The following is an 18,684-nucleotide window of genomic DNA, read 5'->3' as shown; positions in this document are numbered from 1 at the left end:
GATGTTTCAATTTGGAGAAAGGATTGGAGTGATGTGCAGCGGCCGCCATTTTGAAGGCGGAGACCCGCAATGATCCAGGACCTCCACTTCATTTATTTCCATGTATTGTAGATCTGTGTCATTAGCACGCTTAAAAAAAAATAAATTATGAATCCCTGAATTTTTAAGCCATTTCCATGCAGTTTGCTTTGTTGAAAATGTCAGTTGTGGCGACAATACAAAAAAGATCATTGTGTGTTGAAAATGTTTCTTTGATCATAAATATTTACTCAAGAAATAGTAAGGTGTAAAACAGATACCGGTTAAGTGCATGAGGCCCACATGCCACCAATATTAATATAAAAGCAATTATATATATTAAAACGCACAAATATATATTATTGTCATATATATTCTGTATCAAATATGATGTATACATGCACATTGACAAGCTTGGTTGCCACCAGTTCCAAAATCCCATCTGTGCCCTCGGCGCAGAGCAAAGCAGCATTATTCAATATCTGTGATGTTCCTCCATATAGCTGAGCCCTGCCCGACTAACTGCAATGGCCCAGCTTGGATTTGGCCCACATCTTGTTTCAAAGCCTTGCTGGAGGATTTATAGCATGCACATATATATATAATGCACATTCTCCTGACAATAAGCAAAGATGAATGCACCGGGGTTTATCTTCCTCCCACTTTTTCATATGTTGCATAAACACGACAACCAGAGACACATCATCACACACATACAGAAGCCGTGTATTAAAATTCCAGAACCGTGTCAATTAAATCAGATCTCCCCAACATCATTATCGAGTCAAAAGCTTGTTAAAACCTGCTTGTTGTTTCTTACATGCACAACTGACAGGAGAAATGTACCACATTTTTATCTGGACATAAGGAAGCAGCAAAATGGTTCCACCAACAAAGAGAAGCAGTGGGAAGCTGAATTAAAATACACTGTGTCGATAATGAGCTATCTAAATTCAGAGTTTATATTGCTGGGAATTACACAAAAGCGTGGCTCCAGGCAGCACTGGCAGAAATTCGGCAGCTTTTTCTGCTTCACTGCCTCATGATTCTCCCTGTCGAGAGGCAACACACGGTCGGTCCTGGTGAAAGCGTCCGAGCCGCTGAATGTATCTGCAGGGCAATATTTTAGTTTATACCAACATCTTTTCTGCATACTTGGTGGCTGTCAACATGTTTGCCGCAATCTGTCGCTCTCCCCCATGTGCTTGGCCAAACACACCTAAACACACTTGCATGCACAGCACAGGATGTTAGCACTCTAAGCTCTGATTGCTGACAACTCTGAAGCACATACTAAGTGGATACACACACATTTAGACACACGCGGCAACTTTAAAAGGATGACTCGAGGGTGACAGCGGTTAAAGGAGGCTGCACAGCCACGCTCTCCTGGAACGAAACGGTGGCTAAACAGAAAATGACAGCAGTACCGGCTCTTCAAAGTTATCTGGAAAACAGCATTGCGGACGAGCGCTACAATAGTGCAGCCTGCAACGCAAATGAAATGAAAGCACTATTTTGGTTTTAATATCAAAAACTGTCAGAGGTATTAGGTTGGTACATTTTTACAAGATGTTTCTTTATCCTTGACTGGAGAAAGAAACAAAAGGCAGTTGAGTCCTTGTATACAAGTACTTCACTTAACTGAGTGTCAGCTACATGTGTAAAATAGTACCGTATTTTCCGGACTATAAGTCGCATTTTTTTTCATAGTTTGGCCGGGGGTGCAATTTATACTCTGGAGCGACTTATGCGTGAAATTATTCACACATGATTATGTCATTTCACATGTTATTTTCAAATTAAACCACAAGAGGGCGCTCTTGGCCTGTGTTGATAAATCAACGATGAGTCTGACGTAAGCGACATAGAAGAGGAAGCGGCGCATCGTCTACCTCCCGATTTGGGGGAGTTGTTTAAAAGTGACACCAAGGATGAAGATTTCATTGCATTTAGTGATTTGGAGTGAAACTGATAGTTTGGTAAACCTGTTAGCATGTTCTTCATGCTAGAGTTATCTGAATAACTCTTAATATGTTGCTTCGTTACTGACATTACCTGGCATGTCAGCCTGTTGTTCTCTATTTTACTTTTATTTTAAATTGCCTTTCAAGATGACATGTATTGGATTGGATATGTTTTTGGTGTTGGATTTTATCAAATAAATTTCCCCCAAAAATGCTTATACTCCAGCGCGACTTGTAAATGTTTTTTCCTTCTTAATTATGCATTTTTTTGGACTGGCGCAACTTATAATTGGGAGCGACGTATAATCCGAAAAAACTATGCCTGGCTTAATTTATTTTTTTTTTAACGATTAGTACAGTGCATTTTTTAACTTCTCGTTTCTCTTCTTCTCACAAGACATAAATTTGAATATTTTGTGGATGCCTCTGGAAATTTGGCATTTAGGAAAGTGTAAACACACAATTGTGAAATGGGTCAAAGGAAAAATGTTCCACACAAGAAATCTTCCCAAATTGACTTAAAAAATGACAACATCAAAACACATATCAACAATCGTGCATAACAAAAAAGGTACAGTCTCTAATCAGCGGTGAATGGCGCTGGGTTTTCCAGCCTGACAAAATTAGCAGGCAACTTTGAAACCTTCAGAGTGGCTCTATGTAATTTTTAGCTTGTTTTCACAACGCTCATATTTTTAAAATGCATTGCCAACATCAAAGTCCATCGCTTTTTTTGGGGGGGTGGGGGGGCTCACTCTTTTAATGTTCTCTCATCTAAAATGAATGTCACAGTGTAAAAGTTGTGATCAGTGATTTTCCTTTCCACAAGCAAGGTCATTCAGTCCCTGATAAATGGACGAATAAAGCAATTCAGGAGATAGAACATACGCATCAGTCTGACGATGCTTGTTCAACAGATGCAAGGTTAAAGCTTAAAAGTGGAGGCCAGGTCAAGGCCTGCGTGTGTTTTCATTGCAGCTGGCCAAGCACCGACAGGGAGGTTCTTACCTGTGTCACAAGACCCCAAGGGTGACACCTTTATACACGCGTAGTGTCTCGGGGCAGACAGACCAAATTGACAGGTGTCACCTTGTTATTATTCTCCAGTGCCAAAGCTCAGTCTGCAGGGAGTTGATTAGCAAGAACCTGTTGCCACATTTACTCACGGCACAGTGCCAAGCTCATGAGAGAATTGAGCAGACAAGCCGCATCGGGGACACTGGTAGACCTAAAATTAGCTCAGCGATGAAGTGAGACTGCCAACAGTATGGCACATATTTATGACATATGGACACCATTATCTAAAATTCTCATTTGCGAATCCCAGTTGTATATTAAATTAGTGTGTTGATAAATCCCATCAATGTTTCGTTTACGTCTAGTGTACTTAATACATATGCTGACTTCCGACATACAGTATGTTCCTACCGACTGCTGTCAGGCTGCTGAACAAACACATATGAAAACCTGGACTCACCCCATTCACCCATTGTAAATAGCACAGCCACCTTATGCAGCATATATGCAGTAACATACATGTATATGCTTGTATCTATATTTTATATTTCACATTGCATTCTGTACTGTCTACAGTTCATTTTTCTTGAACATTACTTTGTACATGCAATACCCCGTTTTTCTTTTCTACCCCTCACCCCTTTCAATTTTGCTGCTATAGATTGCAAATTGTTTTCTTATCTTATTTTAATTAAAGTAAACTAAAGACAATCTAGATTGATCTCGGAACAAAACCAAATTACTTCAATGTTACTGTGGTGGTAATGAGTTTTTGAGACCACAAACATATACACAGTCCAAGCATCTGTTTATATATTTTTTCTGTAACACTAGTGATTCAAACAAACCACAGATCACGATATAACTGAATTCAATAAATTTTAACGTTGCTTTCGCCTTCAGTTGATAAGAAAAATATGTCCTCCCGTGCAGCATGATAGCACTGTTGTGTATGTCTTATCCAGTTGTTTCAAATGCAAACACACTGAAATTGACAACAGTACCCTTAATTATAGGTCTAGGTAATTAAATAAGATAAATCTTATCTCTAAAGAATGAGGATTATATCCATCCATCCATTTTCCGAACCGCTTGATCCTCACTAGGGTCGCAGGGGGTGCTGGAGCCTATCCCAGCCATCTCCGGGCAGTAGGCGGGGGACACCCTGAATCAGTTGCCAGCCAATCGCAGGGCACACAGAGACGAATAACCATCCACGCCCACACTCACACCTAGGGACAATTTAGAGCGTCCAATCAGCCTGACATGCATGTTTTTGGAATGTGGGAGGAAACCGGAGCACCCAGAGAAAAGCCACGCAGGCCCGGGGAGAACATGCAAACTCCACACAGGGAGGCCGGAGCTGGAATCGAACCCGGTACCTCTGCACTGCGAAGCCGACGTGCTAACCACTGGACTACCGGGCCGCCCTAAGGATTATATAATGTCTACAATAATATATATTATGGACGAAAAGTAAATCTACCCAACACCTTGGAGGAGAACAACTATTTTAAAATGAACTAAGAATTTCACTTTAAACTTGAGCGATGTTACAAATCAAATACAAACCCAGATCAGTCCAAAAAATGGCTATAATAAAGAAACGATGATCTAACTACCGTCCTGATGCTGTCAGACAAAAATGATACCCCGGAGTGTTATAAAGCACCATGTACTCTCAACAGACACTTTTTGTGGTACACCTGCACGATCCCGAAATGAATTTAAAAACCGAGAGTTGTATTGACGATGTTGCATAAACAGCAATGCTCAGCGTTGAATGTGATTGATTGCATTCAATTTAACAGCCTGATTAGGACTGCAGGTGTAGTTTTGCAGTCGTGTGGAATTACAATGTATCATATAGGTTTATATCTCTCTCTCTATAGGCTTAATGACAGTGCCATCATATTATAAACTGCTCTCAGTTTCATATAATAATAATAATAATAATAATAATATATTGTGTATTAAATTGTATTCCATTGTGTAAGTGCACTCAATATTGGGTGCAATTTATTATCAGGTGAGACAAGGAGGTGAAATAACAGAGGTGAGAGCAAACAGCAGCAATTAGTTGTCTGCATCAGAAAGGGCATCTCTGTACCAACATGGGCTCCAGCGAGTGAGCATCCCACCACACAGTACGGTGACGTTTTGCCCTTCACATACATCCCAAGCACTACGAGTAGAGTCAGTCTTTCCTACCTTTGGAGTGAGCCGTGCTCAAGCTCACAGCGACAACAGCCAACACACCGGCTACTGTCAGCATCTTCGAGGCGGAGACCTCTTTTCCTCTTCTACTTTCCTTTGGATATTTCTCTCTATTTTTCCTCTCCTCCTTCCTCCTTCCTCTTTTCGTGCTCTTACTCTGTTGTTCACCCCTTCCACTCCTCTCTGACTAGATGCGGGACAAGGCTGGCAGCGTGCTGTTGAAAGACGGAAACGCGGGTGGGGGAGCGTTCGCGTCGGTGGAAAGGGAGCAAGTGGAGAGCTTTTGGTGGAAACTGGACGAGAAGCCGGCAATAGCCCGGGACTGGACCGATGTACACGTCATAGGGAGGAGAGCCATGCCTTCTTTCGCTTTCTCCTTGCAAAAGCCCTCCCTCGTTATCGCTCACCCTCCTCCTATCCGCTGCACGCATCGCCACACGCTCACACATGAATTTACGAGCAATAGTTCGTTACAAAAACTCTTGATATGGTTGCCACCTTTGTGGGGTTTATTGCTTATTGCATATTGCTTACATTACAGTCGTGTCAAACTCATTCACATTGTGGCCCCGGTAGATACACCATACTCGGTTATAAATAACCAAAATAAAATGTCTTTCATTTGTTTTACATTAGGAAAATGTTGAAATTTAATGACCATGTCTTTGACAAAACATTTCATGAAGCACTTTAGATTTCCTTGGACAAATGTGCAATTTACTTTTATCATTCACATATATGCATTGCAACTCATCCCACTGATTGTACAAAGGCGCAAAACAAATAATTGGTACAGTGATCCCTCGCTATTCCGCGGTTCATTTATCACGGCTTCAGTGCATCGCGGATTTTTTCAAACATATTCATAATTTTTTTTCATATACAGTACATGGAGTACAGTACTCTATATGTTGCTCTATGCGACTCGGTGTTGTTTTGCTGACTTTCGCAGCTTCTCGCGGACCGTTTGTGGAATTAAAAAATATATATATATGTTAATTGGTCGCTACTTCGCGGATTTTCGTTTATCGCGGGTGGTTTTGGTCCCCATTAACCGCGAGAAACGAGGGATTACTGTATTGAAAAACATAGTAATGCATTTTAAGATTGAACGAGATTCATAAAGAAAGGAATGTTTAAACCATTTACACGTGCATATAAAATCTAAATGTAATCCGTGTCTACACCTTACAAACTAAGGAGAGTGCTATTAAATGTGTAAAGAATAAAGTTTTCACATGTCCTTGATAGCATCTGCTGTGTTGGGTCTGTCTCAGTGACTGTCACGTAGCAAGGTGGTGGTGGACCCCAAAAAGCAGGCAGGAGGGAGGAGCAGGGTGTATTTGAAGAATTGTATTTAAAACAAAGAAAACTACATCCAAAACAAACTAAGTATCAAACAAAAACCATGACTAAAGCTAAAACATAACAATGAACTAAACATGACAGAAACTAAGAGCAAACAGCAACGCACATGACAGTAGCAAGAAGCAACAATGACCCGACACCGAGTGTTCGGGCAGGAGTCCCTTTTATACAACTAATTACCAAATGACCAACAGGTGTGCAGCTGCCGGGGGAGCCCTACAGTGCCACCTGTTGGTCCCTAAACCGAATCATGACAGTACCCCTCCCTCAAGGGACGGATCCCAGACGTCCCAAAGTTGTCCAAAAGCTTGCCTCGCCGGGGAACAGGAACTAAAAGCGACGGCAATCCTTGCCTCGTCGCAAAACGGGAACAAACGCGACGGCGACCTTCGCCTCGTCGAAATACAGGAACTATAAGCGACGGTGACCTTCACCTCGCCAGGGAACAGGAGCAAAAGCGACGGCAATCCTTTTGGCTGGGCGTGGCCTGACGTGGACGGAGCTCGACGTAACGGGGGACATGGAACAGCCGGACGTGAACAGGGGCTCGGCCTGACGTGGGCGTGGACGTGGCACGGCTCGTCGTCGACGTGAATGCGACTCAGCTCCAACAGACACGTGACGAGCCTCGGCTCAACGTAGACGCGGACGGGGCTCGGCCCACCGTAGACGCGGCTTGACGAGACGAAAACAGGACAGCCGCATCCCCAGCGCTGCCTGAAAGGGGAAAGGGGTGTCGGCCGCAGACGCGCTCCGCCAGGCACATGGTGGAACAGGGACCAGTCCTTAGTACCTGCGGGGTCCAGGTGGTCGGGTCATTCTGTCACGTAGCAAGGTGGTGGTGGACCCCAAAAAGCAGGCAGGAGGGAGGAGCAGGGTGTATTTGAAGAATTGTATTTAAAACAAAGAAAACTACATCCAAAACAAACAAAGTCCAAAGTATCAAACAAAAAACCATGACTAAAGCTAAAACATAACAATGAACTAAACATGACAGAAACTAAGAGCAAACAGCAACACACATGACAGTAGCAAGAGCAACAATGACCCGACACCGAGTGTTCGGGCAGGAGTCCTTTTATACAACTAATTACCAAATGACCAACAGGTGTGCAGCTGCCGGGGGAGCCCTACAGTGCCACCTGTTGGTCCCTAAACCGAATCATGACAGTGACAGACTGAGACTGTTGTTGTCTTCTTCTCTGATCAAAACAGCATGTCCCTTAGCGGATACTCCACTAATTGCACCTTATCAAAAATATTAATTCCGTGTCTTTTATACTTTTTTTCCACTTTTAAATTATCCTGCGGGCCTGATCGAACCTCCTTGGGGGCCGGTTCCGGCCCGTGGGCCGTATGTTTAATGCAGCTTGCTCACAAGAGATCTATGCGTGGCAGCACGGTCGGGCGACACAATATACCCAAGTTCGTTGTTGAGCTTTATGTTATATGCCTTACGCAGAACGATTCCAAAGTTTGGTGTGAACTAGAAGATTTTCTGCTTTTCAATGAAAACACTCCATTGTATACACTGAAAAAAGTCATCTTCAGCTTTTTTTAAAATGGTTGGATAGTGTGAAGTTGAATTGTAAACAATAAAACCATTATTTTCGAGTGTTAGGCGAATGTATTTTTTAAAAGTAGTTTTCCTTGGTTCAAAACACGAAAAACTTCTTCACAAGCACTATTTAAGTCATTTCGGGGAGTCATGAGAAGTACAGCCAAACTACAAATTCGTAGTATTCACTCCAGCATGAAATGGGAAGGGATTTGTTTGATTTCTGTCTTGCGGTTGTCTTGTCCAGGGAAACCAGGACAACGAAACTCTTTGTACAATGATGAGATTTACTTTGGTTACAAGTGATGGTGAAACACCATTTACGGATCTGTGATGGAGCGACTCCCCTCTTATACCATTTTATTTCTTTTTTAAAGGGTTGAAGTCTGACGCACAACCTTGCACGGCAATGAACTTGCATAGCAACACTTACAGATAGCAGCAGTATGTGTGATACAATTTAACAGTTAATTTGAAGATGGAAGTTAACATTGTTAAGTGTCAAATTTCTATTACACTGTGTAGTTATGCGGACCATTATATGCCTATTTTTTTTCAGTGACTACTTCAGTTGTAACACTTAATCCAGGGGAGTTTTATCATTTTTGACCAATTTAAAAACGTGAGTTAGCATTTCCACCTCACAGTGCAGAGGTGCAGGGTTCGATTCCGGCTCCGGCCTTCCTGTGTGGAGTTTGCATGGTCTCCCCGTGCCAGCGTGGGGTTTTCCCCGGTACTCTGGTTTGAGAGAGAGAGAGAGAGATGGGAGGCTAAACTAGCCTTTTGTGTTGCAATTAGGAGTGGTGTAGAAATGCATTCTGGGCCAAACGGTGTAATTGTGATTGGAATTTCTGCCTCACAGTTCTGAGGTTGAGGGGTTTGTAATTCAGCACAAGCCTTTCCCATGTGGTTGTTTTCATGTTTTCCCTGTACTTCCAGTTTTGGATGGATGGATAAAATGTAATGCATGTACATTATTCTGAGGTGTGTTTTTAGACATTTGGCTCTTCTCATGTAATTATTTCCTTTTAAAAAATGTAGTTCTACACCACTGCAATTCCAAGCACAAAGTGTATTTTCTTTGCTGACGTTAAAAAAATATATCCTCTCCAAAGGCATGACTTCGCCTTTCAAATAAAAATAAGAAAAATATTATTGGTATTCTGTTTACTGTGCTCAGATAGTTAACCTCGCATCAAGTTATTTAATGCAGTGAGGCTTTAAAATGCTCTCTATGTTTAGACCATGTCATTGCTTTCTGAAATATGCAAACCAATGAATAAATAATACCGTTTTTCAACATTAAATGTGTGCGTAGGCTTTTATTGGCATGTGTGTGAGAGTGCCAGTGCTTCCCACCCCCCACCCACCCAGAAGGATTAATAAAACATTACGTTTCTCAACTTTACTGAGTAGCCCTATGAGCAAAACCACATTTCTCTCGGTTTCATCGCTGCAAGTTAAGAATTGTTCTGGATGGAACTAGGAAGATGATGTTTTCCAAACTTGTTTAAATGATTAAAAAAAAAAATAGACAAATATGGTGACTGATATTTTGTGCACAGACGAGGGAAATATATGCATTTTAACGAGTGTATGTATTTCTGTATACACACTGTATATACACGCAAATACATTAATGTGTTTTTCTTTTTTTCTTTAGGTGTTTATAGTCGTGGGGGGGGGGCGGGGAGGGGGGTTTGAGGGGGTCACAGCGTAAAAGCAGTTTAATGTGTAAAGCCATTGCACTGTTGTGTTCCAAGCAACATACGATGATTGAGCAATTTATTGTGCCGTGTAATGTGTTCGCAATAGTTGCACTTTTTTCTTGCAAAAGAAGCATACAGTAACTTCGCCTTCTTTCGCCTCCAGATTAGTTACATTTGACCTTTGTCTATAATATTCTGCCACAGAGCGCGAAGGATCCAGTGAGTCACCGGATAATGCTTTACATGAGTTGTTTTGCTGCTGCAGAACGCAGTACATATTTTTAGTGCTTTGCAGAGATTTATGAGTAAGAGTAAAACAGCGGTATCCAAATATTTATTACACTTCCCTGATCTCCGAGGAGAAATTCGAGTAGGATTCTCTTTCCACTGTGAGGAGATATAAGAGTCAGTGCTTTGTTTTGTGGCTCTAGGGCACTGATCCTAGAAATCTATATTTCTGTTGTATTTTGTTTTTGATAATGGTTTATTGGCAAATGTCTACATTTTATTTTACCCGAATACGCTTTCCCTCCACAAGTAAGTTATGGGAACAGTGAAGTATATCCATCCATCCATTTTCCGAACCGCTTGATCCTCACTAGGGTCGCGGGGGGTGCTGGAGCCTATCGCAGCCGTCTTCGGGCAGTAGGCGGGGACACCCTGAATCAGTTGCCAGCCAATCGCAGGGCACACAGAGACGAACAACCATTCACGCCCACACTCACACCTAGGGACAATTTAGAGCGTCCAATCAGCCTGCCATGCATGTTTTTTTTTGGAATGTGGGAGTAAACCGGAGCACCCGGAGAAAACCCACGCAGGCCCGGGGAGAACATGCAAACTCCACACAGGGAGGCCGGAGCTGGAATTGAACCCGGTACCTCTGCACTGTGAAGCCGACGTGCTAACCACTGGACTACCGGGCCGCCGCAGTGAAGTACCGGTATATTCCTTTATTATTGCAGTTGGGCAGTTTGATTGCGAAAGGTGAATATGAGACAATAGATCGACATTTAAACTTTTATCTTCAGCTATAGATACAAGGTACAGCTTACACAGACGAGCATAAAAACATTTGGGGCTGAATTTTATGGACGGACGATAGCAGCAAAATGAACTCAGAAGGCTACAGAAACATTTTCTTTGTCTAATGAAAGGGAAAGTCAGGTCAAAAATTGTCTGAGCCCGGTATTGTGATTAATGTTACCTTTGTGGAGTATGAATTACTCAGCAAAATCCACCCGTTTTAAACCATCTCAGCGGGTGGCCAATTTGCCACTTACTATCGACCATGATCACTTGTTGTTCAGGGCTGGGCTAACAACCAAACATGACTAGACTCAGAAAACACGCGAATCTGCCATATCTTTCTGTGTGTTATGTTCCTCTCATGTTTGCATGTATTTTTCTTTCTCCAGGTACTCTCTGTAGTTTCATCTCACATTCCAAAAAGATGTGCACTAGACTCTAAATAGCCCTCAGCTGTGAATGGTTGTCCGTGTGCAAACTGCGCGATAAGCATGAAACTGACGATGGATCTTCACTTCACACCAAGAGCCGTATTTTGATGCCTAGCACAAGTCTAGCGCAAAGTACAGTCTGACTATGAGCATGGGAAGTTTTCTTTCTCTTGGTATTTTCGTGGACTTGCAGCTTCAAAGGGGTGTTTGCGCCATTGTGGGAGTGAGCACCCCTTCCTAGTTTCTTTCCTGGCCAATTCAAATGGTTCCCTTCATTCCCTTCAAATTCAGTACAGGAGAGATGTGCAGTCTACAAGGTGGGAGCATAAACAGACTTGCAGGAGTCTGTGCATGATATTGGCATGTGCAAAGTCAAAGAAACTACCAGAATATCTCCACTTGAGTATGATGTGTAGTGTTTGTCAGCCATTTTAAAATTTTGTTTCAGTTTTAGTCCAGTATCAATCATGCTTATGAGTTTTTCACATTTAGCCGACTTCATTCCGTTCTCATTTAGTCACGTTTTAGTCGAGCATTTTAGTCTGAGTGTATGGCAGGGCTTTTACCCTGCCTTCCGTGGAAAGCTGGGAAATTAAATCAACTTCAGTTTGCTCGACATGTCAAAGTCACATAACCTTCTGTTCTTATTGCTCAAATTGTTCCTCCTCTCAACTTGTTTTTCTAAACCCTTATCTCCCTTCTCGAGCGCCTTCCTCCTCTCCTCATTAATCCCTTAATAGAGAGCTCATTCTTTTCCAGAGATCCCCAGTCACCATTTCTATGTGTTCCATCTTTCTTCCCGTATCTCTTTTTGCAGCCGCTCTGCTCCAATGTCTCGGCCTTTTCTGGTCGTCGCCACATGGCCTAATCACTCCATTGTCAATGCATCCACATCTCTCTGTCAGCACCTCTCCAACCCTACCTTCTTGTAAGTGTGTGTGACAAAGTGCAGTGACTCAGGATACTCTCACTGACAGGTGGCCCAGGAGGGAGAGAGACTCAAAAACATTATCCACCTGGTGTTTGCCCCCTAGCTTTCCAGAGTAAGTGCATCAAGTGCTATCTACATCATGCAGAGGTCGAAAAAACCATTAGTCAACTTACCCATGTGACAACAAGTCACATGGGTAAGTTGTAACATTGCGATTATCTTGTCCAACAAAAAGTGGAATATTAGTTATTCCTTTTCTGGGTGACTTCAATGTTCATATTCAAGTAAGAAGAGAACAACAGCAAAAAAAAAAATTGTTGCACTAATACGGTGTAACAAAACAACTTTTCTCTTAATCTATTTCATTGCTTATAAACAATTCATGCCTTGATAATTCTACTCCTCATATGAGATGTTGTCCAAGACGCTGGAGTGTGCCTCTGGGAATGTATGTCCATTCATCAATGAGAAAGTATGCTTGTGACATCAGATTTCACGGATGTTGGCCTCAAGAGAGGGTGACCTGGCTCACCTTCTCTGTTGTATTTCATTGCGAAAGTGTTTGATTTAGAATCGTTGCAGTAATGTTTTAAAATAAATTAGATTGTGCGAATGTGAACGTGAATCATTGTTTGTCTGTAGGTGCTGTGAAGTACTGATGATCAGTTCAGGATGTGCCCATTCTCTTGCCCAAAGTCACCTGGGAGAGACTCCAGCAGACCTGTGACCGGCGTGTGAATAAGAGGTATGGAAGGTGGGCGGATGGATGGACTTGGAGAATAGCATGTTTAGAGGAGCAAAGCAAAATCGATGCAATGTGACACCAAAATCAACTTAAATTTGGATTTATTCAAATATAAAAACGCAAATGATTCAAATGTACTCCACATATTGTACATATATATATATATATATATGCATGATGTTTTTAACGTGTTCAGTTTCAAACATAATATGGACCTGCACTCACAACCTAATGCAATATTTGCTTGGAGTTGTTCTGGGTAAGATGAATTGGATTTTCAAAATAGAACATTGATATGATTCACTTATTGTGGCGTGCTGGGTATTTACGGCAACATCATGTCACATCAAATTGTTTATGCTGACGTTGACAAGTGCATTTCCATCCTTTTAAAGGGGAAGTCACGTGGTCTAGAATAAAATATGTAGGTTTATATTCGGGTTTTCTTTTTTTACACACCATTGTGTATTGTAATATACACTGGGGTGGCTTTCTTTTGAACATCGACGACGTTTTCACTGGATTCCGTTTCTTTCTAAATGCATTCATTTTGAGTTCCCTTACTGTTTGGAACAATATTTTGTTCCACAGTTATCCAATTAAACATTATAAAATTCAGACCAGTTTTTCTTTATAGTCCCCTTTGTTACTATAGAAATTGGCATGAAAGCCTTCAAGCCATTGGCCCCCTCAAACTGGAATACCTGCTCAAATTATTAATGGTGCAGGTGAGGCGCTGCCTACCCTGCCTTCTCTGACCTCACGTACCAACACTGTATATAAAACAAAAGTGCATCTTGACAGTCTTGACAGATCCAAGGAATATGAGAGATTCAACAGTCCATAGTTTTGATAAAGCAGCCAAGGACATTCGAAAGAAAAGCACAGTGATCATCTGCAAATTAAGACAGCAAGAACTAAAACATGAACCTTGTTGTCGATCCTCAAAGTGTCCCTCAGATCCTTTCACCGAGTCCGTGAACCTGAAGAAGTGGACGCTGTATTGGCTGCCAGCTGAATCAACACTAATGCATGCTCAGAATAAACCACTGCTGATTGATGCAGCTCCAGTCCATGAAATTCAAAGCAGGTTGTTTTATTGAAGCTGTTGCGATATCTTGAAAAGGCCACACTCTCTGGGATGTTCACTACACACACAGCCAAATGAGCTCAGCATCTGTCAAAAGATTTCCTTCCATTGGCAGCCCACTCATTGAGCTGATTTAAGCTGGTGAAGGTGGCGCTCTATGAAAGTGCATTGAAATCAAGATGCCACGTTTCTCAGAGGAAAAATGGTAAAGCAAATCCTGATAGGATAGAAGCAGTAGGTCCAATTTCAGATATTTGGACATAAAGAATTCACTGAGAGATTTCAAGCCGTGGCACATTACGGAATCCACAGTGACACAGCAAAGGGATGGGAGGCCAAGCTAAAAAGCAAGGCCTCTTTGTTTCTTAAAGGATTGCACCGTCTTGAGCAGTGATGTATACGGCTTACCTCTGTGAGAAAATCCCATTTATGCTTGCATGCGTGCTCATGGTGCACGCCCCAGACAAAATGTTCATCTTCCAGTTGCTACGCAGATTATAAGGAGGATCATCTGGATCACCGCAGTCAGAGGATAAAGCCTCATCACCAGGAGTAGGGTCAGGATAACTCCCTTCATCTCCAAATATAACTCTTCCACACCAATTTGCACCCAGCAACATTATTCAAAATACAGATTGCCACTTTGAAATGGGGGCTTTATTTTGGTGGACTACCGTATGCACGCTTGGTATAAAAACGGACGCAGTTTCATTTGCCATGTTTGGGGAATTTAGCAATCTATGTCGCGCCTTGCTCGGTGTTCGGGTGGACCAAGGGCATTTGTCATGACACGCCCCCAGCGCACCTGATAATTTGGTGCCAGAGAGTAGACTAGAATTTATGCCAGCGCAAAGTAGGTCTAAGTTTTGGTGCAGGTGGTGTAGCGTGATTTTGTTGGATTTGATCGAGGTGCAGGCATACAGATTCTGAGCTCAGCGGACGTGTGTCCTGGATGTCATTGTATGTCATTCATAAATATGACAACAGCGAGGCAAAGGCCCTATGAATCATTGTAGAAATCAATTAATTGAACACATTATGATGATAAATATTAGTATTATTATTATTAACATTATTCATTCATTCATTTATTCATTTTCCGAACCGCATTAACCTCACACGGGTCGCGGGGGGTGCTGGAGCCTATCCCAGCTGTCTTCGGGCAGTCGGCAGGGGGCACCCTGAATTGGTTGCCAGCCAATCGCAGGGCACACAGAGACGAACAACCATCCACGCCCACACACGCACCTAGAAACAATTTAGTGAGTTCGCTCAGCCTACCATGAATGCGGGAGGAAACCGGAGTACCCGGAGAAAACCCACGCAGGCCCGCGGAGAACATGCAACCTCCACACAGGGAGGCCGGAGCTGGAATTGAACCCGGTGCCTCTGCACTGTGAAGTCGACGTGCTAACCACTGGACTACCAGGCCGCCTATTATTAATATTATTATCATTAAAATATTTTGAAAGCGCCCCGGACCATGGCACAAGTATGGGTGGGTGGGTCGTAGGTGCAGGCATGTGTGTGCTGGATGTCATCATATTTTATTCATAAATGTGACAACAGTGTGGGAGTCATTGTAGAAATCAATTCATTGAACACATTATTTATGATACCACCCTGACCGTGGCCCAATTATGTGTGGGTGGTTCATTGGGCATGTCAGTCATGGACGCATGATCGTGATGACGGCTGTCTGCAAGTGCCCACTGAGCGGCCAACTTTACATCATCCATGAGTGGCGATCTTAGAGTTCCTTTTAAATGTACTTTGCGTGCCAAATCTCCTGCATCTACATGCCATGTAGACCGTGGGCCTCTATTGGCCCTGAATTGAAAGGAAATGAGGGGAGCCACTTCCACTTAATGGCACACAGGTTGGTTCCTTACCCTCTCACAACAGCGCCAACCCTCCCTTCTACCTGTGCCGGTCTAGCTAAATACCAAAAGAAAGAAAACGACACTCATGCACACAGTTAGACAATGCTGTGCACTTGACTTGCACTGGGCATGAAAATAAGGTCCTGAGTGTCTATAGCATATCCAAGAGAATCAGCTAGATCTCCTGCTGTCACCAGAGTGAGAAATGTTCCACAATCACTCGATTGCTCTAAATCCAGCACTACAGTCCAGATGTACACAAGAGGATATCAATCAGGAGAGACACTTCCTTGAGTGGACACAGCGATGGATCAAAAAGGCAGAGCTCGTACAATGCCAGCGGGCAAACCTGAAGTTCGTTGGGTTGTGTGCATCAATGAGAAAAAAGCACACACACACACACACACACACGTGTATGAAAAGTGAGAAATTATATTCCAACCGCAGAAATGAACTCGATAAACACACATCTGCCTCAGACGGTTTATTGTTATCCCTCCTCTGAGTCTGGCTTCAAGTGGCGTTCCGCCAACAAAATGGCGTGAAGACAGCCCCACTTATCCTGAACTAGTGAGAGAGGAGAAAATCACCATTCCAGATAAAGAACATTTATTCCGTTCAAATTGGTTTGTTTGAACAATTCAAGAAGCACTATGTGTCTGTGCTCCACAGATATCTGCAATTTGAAAGCCATTAGACTTCACACCAAATCAGACCAATTAAACACTGTGACTGTTCATTAATTAGACTATTTGCCCGAATGTTCAAAATAATTAAATAAATTAAGCACACACTATTCAAAGCTTTACAAAAAGTACTACTAACCGATGTCAAGTTGGTGGAACTATTTTATGATTTTAATTTATGTTAACTGTTTTTTAAGGTGCTCCGGTTTCCTCCCACGTTCCAAAAACATGCATGGCAGGCTGATTGAACATACTAAATTATCCCTAGGTGTGAGTGTGAGCGCGCATGGTTGTTCGTCTCTGTGTGCCCTGAGATTGGCTGGCAACTGGTTCAGGGTGTCCCCCGCCTACTGCCCCGAAGACGGCTGGGATAGGCTCCAGCACTCCTGCGACCATAGTGAGGATTAAGCGGTTCGGAAAATGGATGGATGGATGTTTTGTAAAATGCTTTGTTGCAGCTGCAGCTGTTGTGAAAGCGCTATATAAATCAGGATGTATTGTATTGTATTGTAGTTTTTTGGGGTATGCATAACTTAAAAACATCAATTAAGTCTAACTTAATAATACTAAGTCATTTAAAGATAGGTGCGCGCCTAGTGGTCCAGTGGTTAGCGCGTTGAACTCACAATTCCAGCTCCGGCCTCCCTGTATGGAGTTTGCATGTTCTCCCCGGGCGCGCGTGGGTTTTCTCCGGGTACTCCGGTTTCCTCCCACATTCCAAAAAAACATGCATGGCAGGCTGATTGAACACTCTAAATTGTCCCTAGGTATAAGTGTGAGTGCGGATGGTTGTTCATCTCTGTGTGCCCTGTGATTGGCTGGCAAACGGTTCATAGTGTCCCCTGCCTACTGCCCAAAGGCGTCTGGGATAGGCTCCAGCACCGCCCGCGACCCTTGTGAGAATAAACGGATCGGAAAATGGATGGATGGATGGATTTAATGATAAAGCCTTGTTTCTATTGTTTCAAAAAGGGTAATATTTACAAATATTTACTCTGTCTGCAGCCATAAAACTGTTCTCAATTTCCTGACTTGGTTAAATAAAGATTCAATAAATAAAGACGTTTTGTTTTTTTTTATGAAAATAACAGCCGCGTGTTTTTTGTTTGTTTTTTTCAAAATTAATTTCTCATTCTCCACCAAACTCATTCACCCTCGGAGGTAGAAGGTGGTGCTGATGCATGTATCGGCTAATGGCTACTGAAGAAAAAAAAAAACAGAAGGAGAAAACTGAACGCGGTCTCAGCGTAGTGGACATTGAAGCAAGCTGAGACATTTGCCGATATTTACTACACAGCTGCTGTCAGCGCCCCTGGACTTGATGCAAGTTTGAATGCACGGAATTTCAGCGAGACTTGGTTGAAGCAATAAATAGTCAGTCATTTGCCCAAGAAAACAGTTTTGATTGGAATGTGTCATGTTTTGATTTCTGTTTTGTTGTTGCAGTTTCCTGCGCGAGTGACGGGCAATTACCTCCAGCGTCAAAGGACTTGAGAAGGACTTGGACTCGGGCAGTTTGATGTCGGATTATCCAACCTTGCTCACTATCCAAGTGCCAAGTGTTCGACTCCGTAGACATTCTTGTTCATGTCCTCTAGTTTTCTTGCTTTATTTTCAACTATGCGTCTTGATTATATTTCATTATTCATGCTCGTTCATAGTTTTGCGTAATTGGACTTCCTTGTCCCTTTGTTGCAAGTGATTTTGCGTTCTCTATTCTCCTCGCCGTCTGCAAGCACTTTGTGTTTATTTTGTTTTATCCTGGTTCTAGTTCATTGTGGGATATATTTTTTCTGAAATGAATCTCTTTTTTCACCTCATCAAAGTTTGTGGGATCCCATTCTTTCTGGTTCACACCGGAACCTGACATGTTTTTGAGTAAACTCGACATTTTTGAATACTGCCGACAGAAAGCAATTCCAACACAAATAAACTCTGAGTTTGGTGAACATAAAATGGTGTGTTTGCGTACGTATTTTTCAGAGTTCTGTTCACTGAACGGATTCAGTGAAAGGAACTGAAAACTAACATTTAC

The 18,684-nt window shown here is 42.5% G+C and overlaps 1 protein-coding gene across 1 annotated transcript in view; it reads right to left on the bottom strand.

The window, feature by feature from the left end:
* Nucleotides 1-5,566, bottom strand: part of LOC147197654 (calsyntenin-2-like) — a 203,385-nt gene extending 197,819 nt beyond the window's left edge. The window contains exon 1 of the mRNA XM_086125572.1: nt 5,214-5,566. Coding sequence (XP_085981698.1) covers nt 5,214-5,277 — 64 coding nt within the window. The 5' untranslated portion in view covers nt 5,278-5,566. The remainder of the gene's footprint in view (nt 1-5,213) is intronic.
* Nucleotides 5,567-18,684: the final 13,118 nt, after the last annotated feature.

The sequence above is a fragment of the Hippocampus guttulatus genome, chromosome 12, assembly GCF_054856545.1.
Source record: "Hippocampus guttulatus isolate MCC_2025c chromosome 12, RoL_Hgut_1.0, whole genome shotgun sequence".
NCBI classification, from domain to species: Eukaryota; Metazoa; Chordata; class Actinopteri; order Syngnathiformes; family Syngnathidae; genus Hippocampus; species Hippocampus guttulatus.
Note: the sequence above shows the minus strand (reverse complement) of the source record. Positions and strands in the feature narration are given on the sequence as shown.